General features: G+C 32.6%; 3 protein-coding genes across 4 annotated transcripts; 1 reads left to right on the forward strand and 2 right to left on the reverse strand.

Annotated features, from left to right (window-relative positions):
* Window positions 1-5,394: 5,394 nt before the first annotated feature.
* LOC110644800 (serine hydroxymethyltransferase 3, chloroplastic) lies at window positions 5,395-9,588 on the reverse strand. Of its 2 annotated transcripts, XR_002492892.2 has the most exons (13): window positions 9,318-9,588; window positions 8,843-9,078; window positions 8,466-8,661; window positions 8,216-8,390; window positions 7,999-8,116; window positions 7,802-7,914; window positions 7,554-7,676; window positions 7,195-7,299; window positions 7,003-7,089; window positions 6,816-6,923; window positions 6,397-6,469; window positions 5,873-6,303; window positions 5,395-5,719 (listed from the first exon to the last, which is right to left on the reverse strand). XR_002492892.2 is itself a non-coding variant. In XM_021797743.2 (12 exons), the coding sequence occupies exons 2-12, from the start codon at window positions 9,057-9,059 to the stop codon at window positions 6,029-6,031; spliced, it is 1,590 nt and encodes a 529-aa protein (XP_021653435.2). In that variant the 5' UTR covers window positions 9,060-9,078; window positions 9,318-9,588; the 3' UTR covers window positions 5,843-6,028. The 2 variants fall into 2 exon arrangements, 1 of the variants encoding a protein (XP_021653435.2); XM_021797743.2 differs by lacking the exon at window positions 5,395-5,719 and having other exon boundaries at window positions 5,843-6,303.
* A 2,627-nt stretch (window positions 9,589-12,215) lies between these two features.
* On the reverse strand, window positions 12,216-15,312 carry LOC110644798 (uncharacterized). The gene is made up of 9 exons (XM_021797739.2): window positions 15,129-15,312; window positions 14,875-14,955; window positions 14,735-14,784; window positions 13,926-14,003; window positions 13,433-13,490; window positions 13,309-13,358; window positions 13,025-13,133; window positions 12,859-12,920; window positions 12,216-12,489 (listed from the first exon to the last, which is right to left on the reverse strand). Exons 1-9 carry the CDS (start codon window positions 15,210-15,212, stop codon window positions 12,441-12,443), a joined length of 621 nt encoding a protein of 206 aa, XP_021653431.2. The 5' UTR covers window positions 15,213-15,312; the 3' UTR covers window positions 12,216-12,440.
* Window positions 15,313-15,393: 81 nt separating this feature from the next.
* Window positions 15,394-20,534, forward strand: LOC110644797 (uncharacterized). Its single transcript, XM_021797736.2, has 3 exons — window positions 15,394-15,737; window positions 16,216-16,374; window positions 20,008-20,534. Exons 1-3 carry the CDS (start codon window positions 15,441-15,443, stop codon window positions 20,356-20,358), a joined length of 807 nt encoding a protein of 268 aa, XP_021653428.2. The 5' UTR covers window positions 15,394-15,440; the 3' UTR covers window positions 20,359-20,534.
* Window positions 20,535-23,497: the final 2,963 nt, after the last annotated feature.

Below are 23,497 nucleotides of genomic sequence, written 5' to 3' on the forward strand. Positions count from 1 at the left end.
ACTTACCTTAGGGCTACTTGCCAATTTTGTTTGTAATAAAAAAAAGAAACTAAAGAAAATAAAAAAAAAATAAAAAAATGCAAATAACAATTCACATTGAATTCTAACTCTAATCTCCTAAAGGGGTTAAAATTCCTAATCAGTTACAACTACCTAATGGTCTAAGTCTTCTAACATGATCCAAATACTTCATAACACCTCTTGAATTAAAAGAACACAGAAAAATAGATCAAATATCAATTAGAACCTAAGAACACACAAGAACTTACATAAACATACAAATTTCAGATTTTGGCAAATGGATAGTAGTAAGAAATCCGATTTTTGAAAAATAGTTAGACATGCCTAAAAATCATGAAAAAATTACATAAGATAGCTAAAACATCATACAAGATCATAAAATTTATAAACCAAACAAAACCCTAGCCGAATGGTCTACACAAATCGTAACTTTTTACAGTGACAGAATCGCACTATTTTTTTGTAAAATTCATAACTCGTCAACCACAATAGATATGAATGCAAAACCAATTGAAAAAGATTCACAAGATTTTGAACTAATTTTAGATACTAGATTCACACAAAAATATTAACAAACAAGAGAGATATGGGCTTCACAAGTCAGGTATTTTATAAATTAGGTTTTACAGGAACCCTAAATTCAAACAGCCATAACTTACAAAATATAAAAGCCTTTTTAGTGATTCTTGATCCTAAAATTAATAAAATTTTGTTTAGAATATGAATATAATTTTTCTAAAATTTTTACAGATTCAGAAGATAATAAAAAATAATAAAAATATGAGAGATAAAAAACTGAGTATATGTAGAGTTGTGTATCTCCTAAAATTAAATATGATTACATAATCTACATGAACATGTAAGCTAAATTAAAAAACAATGAGTATAGAATTAAATATTACAGGGCATAAATCTTAAAAAGAAAATGACAAAAACTAACCTTGAGGAAAAATCTTGTAAGAAAATCTTCTTGAAGAAAAGAAAAGAACTAAAAGAGTTTTGAATATCTCTCTAAATCTCCTATAGCTCTAAAATATCTCTAAAGAGTTCTGAATTTTCTGAATCTCCTTTTTTTCTCCCTTTTCCACTAGGGTATTTATAAGGCTTTGAGAGAGAGGTGTGATAGAGTTTGGAGTCTTAGGGTGATAAGGTTCAAATAACTTAAACAACTGGGGTTGCAGAATTTGAGTGAGACTAGGATATGATTGTGGTGTTTAAACCAATAGGAAGAGAGGGAGAGGGGGTGGCACCAATAGGGAGTGAGAAAGAGAGTGGGGCCGAGTGGGAGAGAGAGTTTGTATGGGAGAGGGAAAGATGTGTGGTAGGGTTTGGGATCCTAGAGTGATAAGTTTTAGATAATTTAAACAAATAGGATTGGGGAATTTGGGTGAGACTGAAGTATGGGTGAGGTGTTTCAACCAATAAGGAGTGAGGAAGAGAGTGGGGCCAAGGGGGAGAGAGAGTTTGTGTGGGAGAGGGATAGAAAAAAAGATATTTTCTTATTTTAATTTTCAAAAAAATAAATTAAATATGTCATATTTAAAATTTCCAACTAGACTTTCTTAAGTCAATGGGGCTTAATTAAACTTAATTATATCCATTTAAGAACTACCCATATTAAATTTAAACAAAACAAATTTTTATTTAAATTTAATTAAATTAATTTCCTAAAAAAAAATATTATTATTATTATTATTATTTTTCAAAATCATGCTACGAAATTAATAATTCAGTTCTATGCCTTCAATTACATCTTAAAGTCAAATAATTTTTCATTATCGGGTTTTTCACAGCCTCAATGCACATTCTCATCACAAAATAAGGGTCTTCACTCGCATTTGATTAAATTGATTGATTGAGGATTGTGAGGGTGAGCTAAGCTCCCCAAAAGAATACATTTTGTGATTACAGGTCAGATGAGTTAAGAACTCATCGTTGGATGGTCCAGGTTATAGCTGGACTTTATCCAATTGTTTTCTTTAAAATGAGCTCAAAATATGGGTTTTATGGTTGTACTAGAGAATAGTTAGGCTTATTACGGGGTTTGAAGGCTTTATGCTGATCCAAGTCTTAGTGTCGATCCGACCCATAGTTTGGGTCGTGATATTTCTTCTAAATTAATGAAAAATAAAGAGAAATGAATGTTATTTATGTTAAAATACTTCTATATTTATAATATAATAGATATAAGAAAAAAAAAGAGATTCTAATACTTATTTGCCCTCTTTTCTTTAAAAAAAAGTATATTTCTTTCATATTCTAATAATTTATTTAAACAATATGAAGTAAATTAATATTATTTTATTTTATTTTTTTATTTTTTTTCTTGTTTAATTTATCTTCATTTATCTTGCACAATTAAGGATTAAAATAAAGGGTTAAGATTCTGTCGAAACTATTATACAAAGAAGAGTTTCACTGATCTAGTTCTTAAAAAAAAAAAAAAAAGAGTTTCACTAGTCTAAGTAATTTGTTTCGCTGTATAGCTGGAATTTGCAGATTTTTGGGTTTGAAATTCTAAGGTATGTGGTCGGGAATTATTAGCGCAATACTTAATTCTATAAATATTTTTATAATAATTATTGAATTTTAATTTTTTAATAAAATTTATTAAATTTTAATTTAATTTTATAAAAATTGATTTTTTTTAGGTGGCCTAATTTAAAAATTAATGAGTTTATTTTCTAATAATTTTAAAATTTATTTTTTATTATCTCAATTAAATTGAAAAATTAATAATTCGGATTTTTAAATTTTTTTTAAGTAATAAAAGAATTAAAAAATATTCGAATAGAGTAAAATATATAAGACACCTGCATGTAAATGCTACCTTCTTTTCAACACGAAAAAGGCGGCTGCATCTATTTTAAAATTTTAATTTTTAATTTACAGTAGGTTAAATATAGGTATATTTTTAATGGGCTATCATATTTAACTTTAAAAAATTTCTAACAAAATTTTAAAAAGTTACTTTTTTTATTAGCTGATTAAACAAAAAATTTAATTAACTAATATTTTAATAATTTAAAATTTTATTTTATTGACCTAATTAAATTAAAAAATTAGTAATTCATATCTTTAAATTTCCTTTAAGTAAGACATATAAATTCTAAATGTTTCCTTTATCATTACTCTTTTTTATCTAAATATTGTGTCTATCATTTATTGATATTTTTTATTGATTTAATTAAATAAAAAATTTAATAAACTAATATTTTAATAATTAAAAAACTTTTTATTAACCCACCTAAATTAAAAAATTAATTCTCTATATTTTTAAATTTTCTTTTAGGTAATTAAAAATAAATTTAAAGAAATCCAATTTGTAAATAAAATACTTCAAACGTTTAGGCCTAAATATTGTAAACATCATTGACTTTCAATCTTAAATATTGTCTCTATCAGTACATGGCAACCCATCTGCGGTGTAGAGCCAATATTGAATTTTTTTGGCCGAATGAAGATTCTTGAAACTCACTGTTGTTTCATTTCACAATAACATTGTTACGTAATCGTTTTTGCCATTGTCAGTTGTATATAATTCAATCTTCTCTTTTGTATTTTGAACTTATATTATCTCCGCAAAGCTTGGTGATTATGGTTTTTTTTTTTGGGTTTTTGAACTATTTAAATACATAAAATAAATTACTTTTTGATAAAAAAATAATAATATATTATCCATCTTCACTCAGCATAATATTGGAATCAAAGTGAAAAATTGAGTTTGAAAATAATTATTATCCCCACAAGAAAGGTGTTTAATTGGAGTTCCATTGGTCACTATTATTAATAGGAGGATGCTATAATGACACTTGTTTGAGTTAATTTTCGTGGGTTTTGTTCTCTATGTTTGTGAGAAAATGGAATGTATTGAAATGAAATATAATAATTATCAGTTTATCACTATAGAACTTGTTATCACAATATAATTTCTTAATGCTATGTTTTTATTTAAATTTATGTTGATTTTCTAAAAATAGAAATTTATTTCATTTTGAATGGAATATAGTTTTTTTTAACAGTTATTTAGTTCTTAATCACATTAAAAAAATATCATTTTTATATTTTGATTTTAGTTTTATTTTTAATATAATTATATATTTATATGCTATTAAGATAGTAATATATATATATATATATATATATATATATATATATATATATATATATATATATATATATATAACACTTAATATTACTTTTTATTTTTCGTTTATTATTAATAATTTTAATTATTAATATATTAAAGCACCTTATATCTTTTAATTATAAGTGTATTAATATATTTTATAATCTGTTTAATTTTTAATTATATATGCACCTTATAATTAAAAATTATATAATTAAAAAATAATTAAAAACATATTATATCATATACTTTTACTATTATTTATATAATAGGTTTAACTTCTTAAATATTATATATACACTTTATAATTAAAAATTACATAATTAATAACTAGTTAAAAATATAATATATACTGTATATTAATTATAATTGAGAAATAATTAAGAACCCAAAATTAAGAGCTTTAGTTGTTATGCCTTCAGCTCTGGTTGTTGAGCATATTGAAATCTAAGTTGACAAGTCTAAATTAGAAACTTTGAGCAATCCATTCTAAAGCAAGGAGCTGATAAAGTATAGCAAGAAAAATTTAAGCAAGTGGTGGAGATTTTAGAGACTTCAATGAAAATTGAAGAAAATCAAGTCAGTTCTTTCCTACTAAATTAAAGATTTCTTCTATTAAAGCTGTTGTTAATTTTCTATATTCGGATGTTTTCAAGGATTCAAAGGAAAGCATTAAGTTCTTTATTTCAAGCTCGTTGCTACCATCCAATTAGACACAGTTTATTATTCTTTGAATTTAATTCATAATTCTTCCACATTTCAATATTTAAGGTCGAGTTTTCTCCAATAAACTCCAATTTAGGGAGAATAATGCAGTATTAAAAAATATAATTTGAAAATTACATTCCATGTAAAGTTAGTAAGTTTAAATATTATTTAGGAAATATTAATAGTATTTACATTACTTGGGAATTCTATTACTATTATTATTTAGGAGATAGTATTTTAATTATTTTAAAAAAATTATTTTATTTAATATTTCTAATTACAATTGAAATTAGGTTCCTAATCCTACTGTGATTAGGATTTTAGAAAATCTCCACATATTCAGATCTGATTATTATGATCATTATTGAGAATTAAATAAAATTTTGATAATTAATTTTTCTAGAGAATTTGTTTCTCTTAATTTTTTGTTACTTCTTATCATCATTAAAATTTACATATTCTTCATGAGGTTCAGCTAATTTCCCTTTATGTTTTAGATGGTTAACCAACTCTGACTGGATGATTAACAGAAGGCATTTATCTTGAAATCTATTTTCATGATCATTGATACCATTCTCAATCAGGGAATCAGATTATATCTTAGGATATTTGCTGTATACTATGTCCAGCCTAATATCACACATTTGAGACTGAACAATTTGCAGCAAGAACAGGTTTAATTTGCATTGCGAGACTGGAAAGGAATATTCTGACCCTAAATACAGGTCTTTCTTGCCCTGAAAGGTGCATGCTGAAGGGTTGTGGCCTAGTAAAAACTGCCTCTCATGACCTTTTCTGTACTCGTACCATGAGACAGGTCCGCAGGGTCACAGCTAGCGAAAAAACTTTATTTTTGTAACTCTGCATGAGAATTTGAAACAATGATTACTCATTCGACTTAAATGAATCTAACAAGAACCGCATTGCCTTATCCCAGATTAAAAAGAAAAAAAATATCAGTTAAGAATCTTAAGAAAAAGAGCATGCCATCAAAACTTATGGTAATATTGTTACCCTTTCCCATCATTCCTTAAACAAGTGGTGCGACTAGAATGCTGTTTACTCTCCTTTGTGTTATCGGCAGAATTTGTTGACTATAAGCTTAAACATAACATAGTAAATCACACTGCATGCATCATAACAGCAACCTATATAGTCCGGCCATGATGCTCATACACCAGGTATTGGGAATTGAGTTGTAAGAGCTTCAACTCTTGTCTGGAGATCTGACACTCTATCCTTCAAAGAGAAATCAGGGGATGCAACAAATTTCAAGAAATCTTGAAGCTTTGATCCTGACACTGATTTCTTAGCTTCAATTGTTATTTGCACACCCTCATGAATATAATCAGCAGTCGCTACAAATTCTTTCTCTGTGAATCCTCTGGTAGTCATAGCAGGTGATCCAATGCGAATGCCACCCGGAACTAGGGCACTCTTATCTCCTACATAATTCAATATTAGAAGGAATAAGCATAGGGATGGTGGTATAGGTGAGGGAAATGAAACACAAAAAAAGGGTGGAGAATGAAGCACACCAGGCACTGAGTTCTTGTTGAGGGTAATGGATGCCAAGTCAAGAATTTTTTCCACCCGAGCTCCATCAATGCCCTGTTGATGCAGGTTGTTGATTGTTATCGAGTAACTAAATTGAAGAATATACGATGCATAGAACACTTTGATCCATGATATCATAGCTAAGCATTCAAAATAGTAATCAAGTCATAAAATATTGGGAAAAACTGTCTTATAAGATTCAGTGCACATATAGATAAATCTGAACCATTAGAATATCAGAGTAAATCTAACTACACCGTTGAATCATTTCTGCAGTGAGAATTCTTTTGAAAATTGGATAATTTCATTTGATCATTCTGTGTATCTAGATTTTACACTTTGAAATAGTAATTCAATCATAACAGCAGGCAGAGAAACAACAAAGAAGCAAGAAACTTACCAGTGGCCTCAAGTCTACAAGAACCAGGTGATTATCACTTCCACCAGAAACCAGTCTATATCCAAGTTCAACCAATCGGTTTGCAAGAGCTCTACAGTTGGAGATGACCTATAAAACACAGAAACTAACTAAAATTAGATGGATTAGGATGCAACTCAAACCAAGCTTAATCACTACTGTACACTACCTGCTTCTGATAACTTTTAAATTCCGGGGATTGTGCATGCTTCAAGCAAACTGCTAGTCCCCCAATTGTGTGGTTATGAGGACCACCCTGCAAGAATTTAAATATAGTTTTTCAGAACTCAAGTGCATTTAGGTGGAACTCCACAGATGCAAATGAAACTCAATGAAATTGTGACATGAATTAGCAACTAACCTGTAGGCCTGGGAAAACAGCATTATTGATGGCAGATTCCAAATCAACTCCAAGAACAGGATCCTTTCTGAAGAAGATCATGCCACCTCGAGGACCCCGTAGAGACTATAAAGAAAAGTGTGAATATATCAGGTTTTCCATGTGCAGGTCATAGCACAGAAAACTAGAAAGTTTGGACAGGTAATATGGTACTTGGAATCTATTGGCAACACTATTTCACAAGCACATCACCCTCAAATTAGTATCTAAACGAAATATAGCAGTCTACATTTCATGCTATATATTATGCATGAGCAGACTCAGACACAGACAGTAATACCATGTAAAGAAAACCCTTCTAACATTGTTTTTTAGCCTACCTTGTGCGTAGTTGTTGTCACAATATCACAATACTCAAAGGGGTCAGTAACTACAGAAGCAGCAACAAGTCCACTTATGTGAGCCATGTCCATCATGAGAAAAGCACCAACAGCATCAGCAATCTTCCAATAGATATTGATCATAATTAGTTAGTTGCTAAAGAAAGGAAAAGTACAAATAAATAAATAAATAAATAAATAAATAATAAAGCAAAAGAAAATTAACTAACTACATTGTAACCCCTTACCTTCCTCATGCGAGGATAATCAAAATCTCGAGGATATGCACTAGCACCAGCAATAATTAGCTTGGGTCGGAAGAGGGTAGCTGTTTTCTCAAGCATATCATAATCAACCAGGCCTGTAGGAAAGGTCAAGGAAATTATTAACAAACCATTCAGCAAATATGAGCAACCATTCCTAATCTGACTTAGAAATAAATGACCTGTAGATTCATCAAGTCGATATGGCATAGACTCAAAATAAATTGATGTGCCAGATACTCGTCTTTTAGGAGTCATAAACCCGTGAGACAAATGTCCTCCATGAGGTAAGTCCAAACCCTAAGTTAGCACACGTAAAAAAATGAGGATTTCTGCATTCTGAAACCACCACATTAATAATGAAATTGAATAAAGAGAGTAAAGAAGACAATATTGTACCATTATCCTGTCATGTGGTTTAAGAAGTGCAGTATAAACCTCAAAATTAGCAGGAGAACCAGACAATGGTTGGACATTAACACCCCACTTCTTGCCATCTAAGTGGAATGCAGCCAAAGCCCTTTCTTGACAAAGGATCTCAAGCTCATCAATATACTCATTTCCACCGTAGTATCTGATATTTAAAATAAGATTGTTAGCCATATACAATTACAATTACAATTAAAAAAACAACACAACACATGTTTACCTTTTACCAGGCAATCCTTCAGAATACTTGTTTGTGAGGCATGAGCCAACTGCTTCCATCACCGCTCGGGATGTAAAATTCTCAGAGGCAATAAGCTCAAGGCTTTTGAACTGCCTATTCTTTTCCTTGTTAATAATTTCACACACCTCAGGATCCGCTTCACTGAGGCCATAGTCTATAAAGCTGCTCCTTTCACCTATACATTGTAATGAAAATTTGCATTGAAAAAGTGTCAGGCTAGTATAATTCTCCACGGTTACAAGGCAGAAGATACAATTAGAATCAAAATAAGGTACAGGAAAAGAAATTAAATACATGATCATCGTTGATTAGAAGAAAAAAGAGACACCACGAGAATTGAAGCAGAGCCCAGTTACCTGCACTTTCAGGCACAGGGACAGACACAGAAGAGGGTGGCCTCCCAGTGACCAAGCTACCTTTAATACTAAAATATCTACAAGGCGTCAACGAATTGACCTCAATCTGATGTGGAAACCCAGTAACACTGAACCTTTTTGGAGGGAAGGATGATCCCTTGGTCCAAAGGGGCTGCTGTAAAGAACCCATCACTGCAGCTCCAGTGCAAGCCTGCATTCTCGCTTCAAATATTACACTGGACAAAGTTCCAACAGTTTCAGATGACATAATATAAGAACTAAAATAAGAAAAATAAATTTTTTTATTTACTATAAATACAAGAATCTTATTCAATAAAAATATAAAATCAAGCAACAAGCTTTTGAGTGAAAGAAATTAAAAAGTGGGCATAATTCAAAAGAAAAAAAAAAAAAAAAAAAGCGATCGATAAATGAAAAGGAAATGGATATCAAAGTATGGGAGAGAGAGGTTTACCAGAGAAAATTTTCTTCCTTTAATCTGGAAGATTGGGAAACAGTATCTGTGTAAGGAAGCTCCAGAGAAAAAGAGCTTAAACCCTAGAGTTGCTTGAAAAGAGTGAACCGCGCCCCCCCAGATATTATTTTTTAGCAGTGGAATTTGGGGAATGGAGACTCCAACCCGGATCCTGTCGCCACGCCCGTTAGATATTAGAAATTGAATACTAGATAACCTCAGATGTCCGTGCGGGAAGTGGAAAAATTCTCGGCCTGTTTGCTTGTAGAACTGAAATAATTTTTGGAAAAAAAAAAATTATTCAACCCGTATTATAGTCAAATTAATTATTTAATTATTATATTTTAAAAATAAATTAATTAATATTTAAATTTTAATTACGTCATATATTTGGTCTCTGAATTTTTATCATTCCTTTTTTCATTAACCACATTTGAATCTCTTAATTAAGAGTTAAATTAACAATAATAAATTGAGACGCCAAATAATCAATAAAATTAAATATGAGATACTAAATCAGTTATTTCTAAAAATACGATTATTAAGACATTAATTTTAATATAATCAATGGATTAAATAATAATTTATCTAATTATTTTTTAAAAACTTTTTTTAAAAAAATAAAACATAAAGTCATCAATTTATTAAGTAAAAAATTTTTAAAATTTTATTAACATTTAAAGACACAATTTTAAGTTAGTTTTATACTTTTTTTAATAAAAAATTTTAAAAAAAATAATTACTTTTTATAATAAAAATTATACTATAAAATTAAATAATTATTATAAACCTTAGAATCGCAGGATCCTATTTTACGAGTGAGGATACTTCAGTTGTAACTTATGTAAAAATTAAATATGAATTTCTTAAAAATTAAAAAATAAAAAATTATTTTCTACAAGTAAGCAGATTCTCAAATTTTATTTAGTGATTTGGTTATTATTCGAATTAATAAAAAAACACTTACAATAAAATTTTTATAAGTATATCCATCAAATTTAAATTTAATATTTTTAAAATTTTATGATATACGTAGAATTTTGCAGATTCATGAGAGAATGATATGGTGCATACCTAAGATCAAATATGGGAACATGAATGAAACATTTCACATTGAAAAGAGTTGGAAACAGAAAAACATTCATAAGAATGTGACATTCCTTATTGTATAGCACACTTTTATGTCTCAACAATGACCAGGCTTTAGGGTAAATTTATGAGGTTAAAGTGAATAATATTATGCACTTGAGTTGGGTGTTACATATAGTATTAAAGCACACTACTAAAATAAATTATTGACAATATTCATTATAAATAACATATAATAAATTCGACTTAGATTTATGATGGTCATTGTGGAGACGTGCCACGGGAGTTTTATGTGATCGTAAGATTCCCAATAAATTAAAAGGAAAATTTTACCGTACAGCCATACGACCGGCTATGCTATATGGTAGTGAGTGTTGGGCACTGAAAGAGTCGTATGCATCTAAGATAAGAGTTGCAGAGATGAGAATGTTAAGGTGGATGAGTGGTCATACTAGACTAGATAAAGTCCGTAATGAAAGTATTAGAGAAAAGGTAGGAGTGGTGCCAATTGAAGATAAGTTGAGAGAAGGGAGATTGAGGTGGTTTGGTCATGTGAAGCGTAGACATACGGAGGCTCCAGTTAGACAAGTAGAGCACATTAGGCTAGATGATAGAAAGAAAAAAAGGGGTAGACCTAAATTGACTTGGAGGAGAGTAGTACAGCATGACTTAGAAGCATTACACATTTCTGAGGATTTAACCCAAAATCGTTCAGAGTGGAAAAAGCGAATCCATATAGCCGACCCCAAATTTTTGGGATAAAGACTTAGTTGAGTTGAGTTGAGTTGAGTATTGTTCCCTAAACCAGAATCAACGGTTAAATGATTTCATTAACTCTCCCATAGGGAGGACTCACCACTAAGTCATAATGGATCTCCAAAAAGTCAAAAGAATGGACTACCTGCAGTTGATTCAAATCATTCACTACAAGTGAAGATAATTTTTATTCTTCAATGCTAGTTAAAAGAATCAAACTGAGGTTGGACGCGTCTAACTCTTAAGACTTACCACAAAGCAATCACGCTAGGTGGTATATAAAATTGGTGTTGAGCTAAATAAACTTCGTTGTTGTTATCATTGTGGTAGCAAATACCCCCATTGTTATTCTAAACGATATTGTCATCAATTACTCAAATCACAGGTTGACAAAATAAAAATTCCATTTTTTTTTTCATTATCCTGAGTCAAACTCGCACAGTTAGAAAAAAAAAAAATAAAAGAAAATTTATTTTTATATAATATCACAAATTTAACTCCAGTAGAGGCTTCAGTTAATAGTTATTATTTTGTATTAAAACAATATAATTTAATATAATAAAAAATAGTTTTAATATATCTAATTTATAATAATTCAATAGATGCAATTTAATTTTATAATTATATAAAAATTTTCTAAAAAAGTAAAACTTGAACTGAAATTGAGGCATCCCAGACTGAAGCACTTAAGAACTGAACTAAAAATATGAAAAATGAAACTATTTGGACTGCAAGACTTTCAGCAAATTTAATCAATTCTTTTAATTTTATCATTAGAACTAACGTATACCATAATTATTATAAAAAAAAAATATAACCCTTACCCCTAACTGATTAAATTAAGAGAATAAACCAAAATTGTAAAAAGTTTCAAAATTTATGAATTTTTTTTTTTAATTTTTTACATTAAACCTCCAAAATTTATTATAACAAATTACTCCTTATTGCATTTGCATTCTGCATTAACTGGATTTTTGTTATGCAAGATCGCACTAAACAAGAGGTTGAATCATTTTCTAATATCAAAAAAAAGAGTTTTAATCCAACAAACTCTTCAGTCAGAAACCCGATTATCGTCATTAGTCAATAACTAAAGTAAAAGATCCGAGCCACAAGTATATCAATATCTTTTCCTTCCTGCACATTGCACGCAATTATCAGAAAAGGGGAAAAGGAGAGATGGGAGTAAGAGATGCCATGCCACAACGGCTTTCGAACATTATCAAATGTACACAAAGTTTGATTTATTCCTTTTTATTAAGAAACATCACCCAGCATTTATTCTCCATTCCACATTTGAAAAGGTCTATCCTGTTCTGCGCGTGTCCTGCACCACGTATCATTTCCGTAAACAAAAGATAAGATAAAGCACACAGCATATATAGGATGAAATCGTTTCTGGAATATAGACGTGGCACGCAGTTGCAAAAAGATTTTAATATGCACCAACGAGACTTCCTATATGAAAGGGGTTTGCCAACTGTTTGTAGTGACCCATCAACCAATTGGCAGACTGGACGCACAACGCGGAGTAGAAACTACACAACTATAGTAAAGAGGTCACTAGAAACAAACTTTGGGCATAGACTACATCTCATTATTAAGCCTTTAATCAAGTCTTCCAAACATTGAAGTACAATATTCCATGAACAGAAATCTATGCTAAAAATCATTCGAAAAAGTGGTTGACACTTACTTGTGGTCTGAGGGATTGGGCCTAAGTTCATAAACAATTGTTGCAACAACATCCCTCTTCAACTGTTAACCATAGACAAGGAAAAAACGTGTCATTAAAGGTACCAACACTTCATCCACAACACGGATTGACAATACCACCAAACTTGATCTTTTCACATTATTACCTGGGTGGCTTCACCTTTAAAGCCAATATAGTGTATGCGACTTGTATCACCGCCAAAATTATCAGGGAAATGCAATGTGATGCTTGACACACTTTGAAATTTGGCATATCTATTTAGAAGAATTTATATTACATTAGAAATGGGGGATAACTGATGATCATATACTAAATTGTAAAGAAGAAATACAATTGCCAACTTGATATGGTATGCCGCCACGGAATTGTGACGAACCATTTGCATCTCTCTTTGATCAGCACTGTAATTGTTTTGAAGGGAATAATTACCTTGTCTGGTACTCTAGCACTCCTTGCAAATTTTCAACCAGATCCCACTCCTTAAAAAAAAAAAAAAAGAATATTTAAGTGCTGAATTTATCTATAAGTCACCAGCAAGCTAATGTGTAAATACCTGAACAGCTTGCATACTATGAGCGTCTGAGAAATCAATGCCATCTCGATTGGTGAACCTTACATATATTCCAAAAAACAATATCAGTTTTTTTTCTCTTATAAGAAAAGATATCAAGAAAGAATATCATTTAAAGGCAGCACTCCAATAATCAAATTCAATATTACTTTCTCCTATATTTGTTCTACATGAGACAAGTAAACATGACTAACACGCAGGGGAAGAGAAGAAAAAGGAAAAAGAGGAAAAAAAAAAAAAGACCCTTTGCAGTTGTGTCCTTGAGGAAGGGGATAGAGTGAGGTCTGTAATCCAATGACTCGAGAAGAGGACCAAACGATGGCAAGGCCAGAAACTCCAGTTAGCCTAATGCCTTGTGAATGTTGTACCCGAAGTCTTGGTTGGAAGCTTGTATTTATAGGAATGCTACCTCTAAACACACTACAGTAGTCAAAAGAGTGATAAAAACTGCTCAAAATATAGAGAATGAACTTACACTCTCATCTTTGAAGGGCTTGTTCCATCAGCATCACCAATAATTGAAATGCTTTTTATCTTAACATCCGATGTAAATCTATTAAATAGAAAATAAGATATCAGAAGAGTAGTTTCTGGGATATGATAAATAAAATTTGTAGGAAAAAACATGCAACTACACCAGTGAAATGATAAAAAAAGAACTTTCAGAAAAAAGAAAACAGAAAACCTCCAAATTGTACTATCGAAGATGAGGGCTCCCTGAAACAAATTACACTTATGAACAGTATAAATCCTGTTATTCCAAAACTATGTCTTGAAATTTGAAAGAAAGCAAAAAAGACAAGAAAGGAAAGAAGCAGAGTTGATTTAGATTGCTCGCAGAAACAAGTGCTTGGAGTCAGCCAATGGGTTTAGTCTGGAACAAGTTCTCCAAAGCAGTAAACGCAATTTCAGAAAACAATCTTTTTCCCACAAGGCAGTCACCATTGTGTCACCCACATCTAAGTATGTTACAGTATTTGGGAAGCCATGGTTACTGGTTAGATGCCAACACAACATACAATAAAGACCCCCTACTATACAAGTCATTCACTTGAAGCCTGAAGGGACATTGTAATTCTTCAAATTGCAAACCATCATACAACGAGATCTACAAACTAGTACAACACAAAATGAGAAGCAAAAATTCACCACATAGGATAGGTTTTATCAATCCAAAAAATTATATGAAATATATAATCATAAAATGGTACTATATAGCAATCACATACTGTGTAAATCTAAAATATATAACAATAAACAAGGCACACAGACTTTTTCACTCACGGGATATAAACAAGCAATTCAGGATCACCCTCGTTGCTTTCCAAGTGTTCCTGAAATGGCAAAAGAAGACAACACGAGGATTTTCAGATGCCTTCCACTATTAAGTAACAATATTTAGGTAAAGGAAGGAAAAGGCATACCCCGGAAGAGTCCAGGCGCTGTTCCCAAGCTTTAAAAACTGACTTAACACTTCCCCGAACCGCTTCGTTCAGAGCCGATACCTAAGGGACAAGCACAACAACAACAGAGGCAATTGGAAATCGAAATTGAGAGAAATCGGAAAGAAGCAGGGGATATAGAAATCATCAGAGGTTGAAACCGGATTATATACAAATTGCACAAAAGAAAATTGGTCATCTTTTAATGAACAAGAGAGACAAAGAGAGATTTTTACCTTAGAGAGGTCTATGTGCTTGTAGAGAGACCAATTAGAGGAGCAATCGTGATCTTCACAGCTATGATCATGTAAACAAGCCATTTTTCCCTTCCAATTTCCGAAATTCTCAGTTTCAGCTGCGACAAATAAGAAGGAAAACGGTAAAGCTAATGCCTGTTGCAGAACATGATATAGATAGGAGACAAGAAACGTAAAGAGTGTAAACTGTATATAGGGGGGAGCCAAAACTCACCGTTTCCTATATTCTTAAAACGCACCGTTTTTCGAATTTCCTTGCTTTGCCAAAAAAATCACAGCCCTCTTCTTCCAATGCAATTCGCGAAGCCAGAGAGAGGGAGAGGGATGGAGACGGTGGATGGAACAGAGGGCTCAGGCAGGGGAAGATATGCGCTGAAGCCGATGAGGATCAACTGCGAGGACATATTGTTTTGCATAGATGTGGATGCAGAGTCTCTTGTGGAAATGAAAACCGCAGGCCCCTCTGGGAGACCTCTCACCAGATTGGAGTGCATCAAGCAAGCTATTCTTTTCTTCATCAACGCCAAGCTCTCTATCAACCCCGATCATCGCTTCGCTTTCGCCACTCTAGCAAAATCCGCCTCTTGGGTACTGGTTATCTCTCTCAATTACCTGTGCTTTGTTTGATGATTTGTTTTTTGTGAGATTGAATGAAATGGGTGAGATATTTCATTCTTGCTAAGGATATTTTTCTGCACTTATTTTTTAGCGGATAGATGCTCCAGGTTGATCACGTATTCAAGATATCTGGATGAAAATTCACGATTTCTCTCTGCTTCTTATTATAAGAAAAATTTATTCTATTACAGTCATGGATAATTAATCAATTGATGTGGCTAACTTGCCACTAATCTAGTTTGGGCTTGAAGGGGAAAAGTGCACTAATGTTTTAGCATGTTTCTGATGCTTTAAAAATTTAAATTCGCATTAGATGTGAAATTCTCCTGAATTGTGAACAACAAGTTGAATGGGCATTCCCGGAACAAGGGAATTTGTTTATTTAGCTGAAGTACAGACCTTATAATTTACAAGAAAGTTCCTGTGTTGCTTGTTTGATATATCATAGCTTCGAAAAGAGTTTAGCAGTGAAGTTGAGTCTACAGTAGCTGCTCTTAGGGGGCTCTCAGCTACTTCATCTTGTGGTCAAGCAGACCTCACACATTTATTTCGCTTAGCAGCTCATGAAGCAAAGAAATCACGTGCTCAAAACCGGATTTTAAGAGTGGTAAGTACTTCTTGTGTTCATTGTTCTGTACACACACTCATGCTCTTGTTGCTTTTGGCTAAATATAGGTAATGTGCATGTCATCTATCCTTTCATATGCTGCAAAATAATCACTTGTTCAATATTGCAATCAATGAATTCTTATCTCTTTGGAACAGGGGTGGATTCAGTGGGGGGGGCAGTGGGGGCAAATTTCCTTTCAGAAAATAATTTTTTGTGTAAAATTCTAACCTTGCTCCATATTTGAAGGCAAGAACAGATAGTGGAACAGAACACAAGATAGACATAGAAAACAACGGAAGATATCATAGAAAGAGACCAATCAGAAAGGAGCAGGATAGGAGGAGTATCAGGGTTGGCACTTGGAATGTTAGATCACTTACAGTAAAATTAATGGAGCTTGTGGATACCTTGGAAAGGAGAGGGGTGAATATTGCTTGCATTCAGGAGACTAAATAGGTAGGAGAGAAAAGTAAGGAAGTGGGTAATTCAGTGTACAAATTATGGTTTACCGGAAAAGAGAGAAATAAGAACGGAGTGGGTATAATCATAGACAGGACATTGAAAGACGCAGTAATAGCTGTGAAAAGATTAGGAGATAGAATTATACTAGTAAAGCTAGTACTAAAAGGAGAAATAATAAATATAGTTAGTGCTTATGCCCCACAAATAGGACTAGACAGTGAGAGTAAATAAAAGTTTTTGGAAGATATGGATGATTTAATGCAAAGCATACTGAATGAAGAGAATGTTTTCATTGGTGAAGATTTGAATGGACATGTAGGAAGTGATAGACAAGGTTATGAGAATGTTCATGGAGGTTTTGGTTTTGGCAGTCGAAATGAGGAGGGAAGAGGAGGGAAAAAACATCCTGGATTTTGCTATGACATACGACCTAATACTAGCAAATACCTACTTTATAAAAAGAGTCACATTTAGTGACTTTCAAAAGTAGGCAACATAGAAGCCAAATCGATTTCTTTTTAACCAGGAAGACAAATAGAGCTCTATGCAAGGATTGCAAAGTCATTCCAGGAGAGGCTTTAACAAGTCAACATCGATTGGTGGTCTTGGATGTCAAGTTTAGGAACAATTCAAGTAAGGTCAGAAGAAATAGTGTAGCTCGAACAAAGTGGTGGGAGTTCAAAGGAGTAAAGCAAGTGAAGTTCAAAAACGAGCTTCTCGAGTCCGAAGTATGGAAGCTGTGTATGGAGGCCAATGATATGTGGATACAGATGGTATCAAAGATTAGAGAAGTAGCTAGAAAAGTACTTGGAGAGTCTAAAGGACATGGACCACCCTCAAAAGAGAGATGGTGGTGGAATGAGGAAGTACAAAAGGCAGTGAAGAGAAAAAGGGAATGGTATAAGAAATTACCTAAATGTGATAATAATGATGCAAATGAATAGTACGAGATAGCAAAGAAAGAGGCAAAAAAGGCAGTTAGTCAAGCAAGAGCACGGGCCTTTGAAAAGTTATATGAGAAACTTGGAACTAAAGAAGGGGAGAAAGATATTTATAGATTAGCAAGGCGGAGAGAAAGGAAATGTCAAGATGTTAATCAAGTTAGGTGCATTAAGGATAAAAAAGGAAAAATGTTGGTGAAAGATGAGGACATTAAAGAAAGATAGAGAAATTATTTTAATGATCTCTTTAATAATAGTCGAAATGGTAATAGCGTGAATATAGACTATAGAATAATAGAAAAGAATGTGAATTATACTAGAAGGATTAGATGTTTAGAAGTAAATGAAGCACTTAAGAGAATGAAAGTGAGTAAAGCCTATGAACCCAATGAAATTGAAGTGTGAAAGTGTTTGGAAGATATGGGAGTGGCATGATTAACTAAATTATTTAATAAGATTTTAAACTCAAAGAAAATGCCTGATGAAAGGAGGAGGAGGAGTATTTTAGTACCTATTTTTAAAAATAAGGGAGACATACTGAGTTGCTCAAATTATAGGGGAATTAAACTCATGAGTCATACTATAAAGTTGTGGGAGAGAGTTGTGGAGCATCGACTACGTCATGATACTTCTATCTCTCTCAATCAATTTGGTTTCATGCCTGGTTGTTCAACTATGAAAGCGATCTTTCTCATTAGAAGCTTGATGGAGAAATATAGAGATGTGAAGAAAGATCTACACATGGTTTTTATTGATTTGGAGAAGGCTTATGATAGTATTCCAAGAGATGTCTTATGGAATGTGTTAGAATAAAAGAGGGTATCTATTAGGTACACACAAGTGTTGAAAGATATGTATGAAGGAGCAACTACTATTGTGCGTACAGTGGGAGGGGACACAAGAGATTTTTCGATCTCAACTGGATTACACCAGAGATCAGCCATAAGCCCTTACCTTTTTACATTAGTTTTAGATGAATTGACGAAACATATATAAGAGAGTATTCCTTGGTGCATGATGTTTGCGAATGATATTGTTCTGATAGATGAGACACAAGGAGTCAATCGAAAGCTAGAGGTTTGGAAAAGTACTCTAGAGTCAAAGGTTTTAATTTAAGTAGAACGAAAACAGAATACATGCATTGCAAGTTCAGTGAAGGCCAAACGGATGATAGGGAATGAGTTAGTTTGAATGGAGTTGTAGTGTCCCAAAGTAATCACTTTAAATATCTAGGCTCAGTCCTTCAAGTGGATGGGGGATGTGAGGAGGATGTTAGTCATAAGATTAAAGCCAGATGGTTGAAATGGAGACGTGCCACGGGAGTTTTATGTGATTGTAAGATTCCTAATAAGTTGAAAGGAAAATTTTACCGTACAGCCATAGGACCAGCTATGTTATATGGTAGTGAGTGTTGGACACTGAAAGAGTCGTATGCGTATAAGATAAGAGTTGCAGAGATGAGAATGTTAAGGTGGATGAGTGGCCATACTAGACTAGATAAAGTCTGTAATGAGAGTATTAGAGAAAATGCAGGAGTGGTGCCAATTGTAGATAAGTTGAGAGAAGGAAGATTGAGGTGATTTGGTCATGTGAAGCGTAGACATACGGAGGCTCCAGTTAGACAAGTAGAGCACATTAGGTTAGAGGATAGAAAGAAAAAAAAGGGGTAAACCTAAATTGACTTGGAGGAGAGTAGTACAACATGACCTAGAAGCATTATATATTTCTGAGGATTTAACCCAAAATCGTTTAGAGTGGAGAAAGCGAATCCATATAGCTGACTCCAAATTTTGGGATAAACGCTTAGTTGAGTTGAGTTGAGTTGTAAATAATCTTCTCTTATTAAAGTTTAGATTGTTCATATTTTAGATCCCTAAAATTAATTAATTTGTTACTAATTGAAACAAGCTTATTAGTTGCATATATGAGTATGAATGCATATTTATATTTCTATCTATTGCCCCCCACTGACAAGAATTTTTGGATCCATCCCTGCTTTGGAAATATTTGAAGCAGGATCATATAATCTAGTTATTGTATTGTATATTCATGGCTCTAACTTAATCTAGTTTATTTCAATTAGCATTAGAAGATATTCAAACCAAAACCCCCCTCCTTCCAAAATTATGAATTTCTATTCCTTATTCTTATTGTGAACTATTCTGAACCCTGACATTATGCTTTTACATTCCATTTGACATGGCTACAAAAACTCTGTTTGTGTCAGATTCTCGTCTACTGCAGATCATCTGTTCGACCGCACCACCAGTGGCCCATAAACCAGAAACTCTTCACTTTGGATGTGATGTACCTCCATGATAAGCCTGGACCTGACAACTGCCCACAGGCGGTCTATGATGCACTAGTTGACACCCTTGAACATGTTAGTGAGTATGAGGGTTACATCTATGAGACCGGGCAGGGCCTACGAGTCCTCCTGCGTCACTTGTCTATTATGTTATCACACCCTCAGCAACGTTGTACACAAGATGACATGGACATAAAGTCTCTAACAAAGAGATCTCCTGTAGCTGATTCAGCAAATGGTGAAGATTCTGTTCCTATATCTAGCCAATGAGATCATCATCAACAATTCAGTTTACAATTTCATGTTGTGTCTTTGTTTTTGGCTTTATTTGTGAGCTATTAAGCTTTCTGCTGAAAATGTGAACCTTTGGTTTTGTATGCGCTACTGAGCTTTTGCTGAAGTGAGTCAGATGCTTCAGCTAATGAAAATATGTAGTTTAAAATGAACCATTAGCAAGAAATTCATATTTACTATCGTAGTTGTTATTTAACGAACAATGTGACTTGCAAAAGCCGAATTGGTTACAGACTTCGGCCTCCCAGTCACACCTTATTGTAGCCTACCATCTTCATCTTTCTCGTGTGATGAAAACATTGCTAGCATACTATACTGCAATGTGAATTTACTTGAAGTCTTCTCATTACAAATTGGTAAGTTGGCTTCAAGAAGTCAATTTAGTTTTGGAGGGATGATCGTGGATCCCTTTTGGTTGATTTTGGAGGCAATTAAGCTTGAGCTACACGATAAACGTAGCCCTTTTCTTTTACACTTTTTATTAATTTTCAAGCTATCTACTTCTATGATTGTCTCAATTATAATATCGGCTTTCTTATGTTTAGCATTCACTTGCTAGCTTCACGTGGAAATGGCATGAAGTGGTTTGGTGGATTCATGATTGAGGTTTTCCTATTGTTCTGTTCACCCTTCTCATCCTAATGATACAAATGTGTGTGTTGTGCGTGTATATGTGGGTAGATTACTATGGGGTCCCTATATATGTTCAAATTTACTAGTTGGTCTCCAAAATTTTAAAATGCAAATAAGATGTCTTTCTATTTAAAAAAAAAGAAAAAGTCTATTGTTAGGTTTTTCCATTCATTTTTATGGTTAGTCTGATACTTAGATAACAAAATGAATAAGAATATAAAAATTGTTGATATGGCGCAGACGTATAATATCATATTTGCTACATCAATGAATAGTCAATGATATTTAACGCCATTAGCACTTCATTAGTAAAGTATTAACGGTGTGAAATTACGTGTTCTCATTTGTAATAAAACAAAGTGTAAGCTTTAAAAAGTGAATTTTTTTCATATTTTTTTAAATTATTAAGTAAAATAAAAATTTTTTATCAATTTTTGGTTTTGCCTAATTTGTTGGAGTTAAAAAACTAGAGTAAAATTGTTAAGATAAAGAGTGGCCACGGTTCAGGAATCGCCGGTTACAATTTCTGAACTGTCGGTTTAGGTTCAATGAAATCATGAACCTGAACCAAACCGCCAGGGAACGGTTTGGAGGACGGTTCCTGAACCGCCGATTCCGATTTAAACCCCGGTTTAAAATAGTTTGAAGGGCGATTCAAAAAAGAATGGTTCAAGACAGTTTGGAGGACGGTTTGAAAGTGGTTTAAGGATGGTTTAAGAGCAACTTAGATAAAAAAAATTAGAGAAAAATTTTATTGATTCAAAATTTAAGTTATATTTGTAAAAATATTTTAATTTTTCTTAGAAATCTTTCAATCAAAATAAAATAAGAAAAAAAAGAAAGAAAATAATTTATCTTTAAGAAAAATTTAATAAATAAAGACTTGAACCTGATTAAAAAACTAGAAATGAAATTAAATTTTTTTAAAGAAATTAGCAAAAATTGTATGAACTTAATTTTGCCTAAATATCCCTTTAGGATTTAGAAAAATAAAAATTTCTAGTTCTATTACTTGCCTTTTTTAAAAAATTATATAATAATTGATAATTAAAAAGTATAAAAGAGAAAAAAATTAAAATAGATGGTATTGGAAATTTTATTGAGGATTTAAAGTAATAACAAAGTAATTGAGATAGTATTAAAAATTTCAGTAAGTATATAAAATAATAAAGTAGGAAAATTGAGAGAGTATTGGAAATAAAAATGAGTGTAGAAAATAATTATTTAGAGAATTTGAGAAAAATTGAAAAAATATTAAGAATTGAAGAAAATGCAGAGAATAATTGTGTAGAAAATTAATGATATATATAAATGAATTAGGAGTGAGGTAACATATTTATTGAATTTTTTTATATTTAAATCGCTAGTTTAATCCGGTTTGAAATTGTCGATTCAATCAGGTTCGGAACCGCCGGTTCACGGTTCTTAAAAAATATGAACCTGAACCAAACCGCAGAAGAACGGTTTCGGTTCGGTTTGAAGTCGGTTCCGATTTTGGTCCGATTTTGACTGAATCGATTTTGGTTCGGTTCCCGTTCAAAATCAGACCGTGGCCACCCCTAGTTAAGATTAGTTAGCAATGTCACGATCCAACCTATGGGCCGGACCGGCACTAGGACCTGAGCTAGCCTAAAGCCCTCGAGGCCTGTAGTAAGCCTGACTAATCCTTAACCCAATCCTAAGGCCCATTTAAGCCCAATTTCAAGAATTCAACCGGACATAGTCCGGCCATAATATGGACCATACAACGAGGAGTTTTTGACTCACCAAACCTATAAACACAATATATATAATAATTTGGAGAGCTCAGCTTACCCTCCACATACTCATAATGGCATAAAATCAAATGGGAGCTCAGCTCCCTAATCCAATCCAATCATACGCACACATACATGCATTTAATGTTCTTACAAATTCAACATAATATTATATTATAGTCCCAAATTGATTAAAATAGTCCTAACACATGCAGAGTCTGGAATTTAGTAAAACTATACAAGCATAAAATATATTAATAGATTGCCTGCGAAGGAAAGAGACAGGTTAGAGCTCAACAAGAAATCTCATGTATCCTGAAAAAATAAGGTGAACAAGAGTGAGCGTTCGACTCAGAGAGTAAAATACTGATTTTAACCCTAATTTCTATAGCTATCTAAAGCTAATGCATCTTGAAAAGTGGAATGCAACACCATCAATTTTTTTATATAAATCACATCATAACAGCAAAAAGGTAATTTGGAGCACTTACACACCCAATAATGTTCAAACAGTACATATATAGGAGTTGATCCCCTATACAGCTCTCTCTTAATCCAACCTTTGCCAGTGAGTGTCTCTCAAGCCAAACTTTCGCTTGATAAACAAAATGCGGGGGCCACCGAGATCATCTCGAGTCGTGCCTACCCCGACTTATCCATAAAAGGATTGGGTCTTAGCTAGTCAAGCTCCAGCCGTATCTACCCGTCCTGTCCATAACCAATAC

The sequence above is a fragment of the Hevea brasiliensis genome, chromosome 11, assembly GCF_030052815.1.
Source record: "Hevea brasiliensis isolate MT/VB/25A 57/8 chromosome 11, ASM3005281v1, whole genome shotgun sequence".
NCBI lineage: Eukaryota > Viridiplantae > Streptophyta > Magnoliopsida > Malpighiales > Euphorbiaceae > Hevea > Hevea brasiliensis.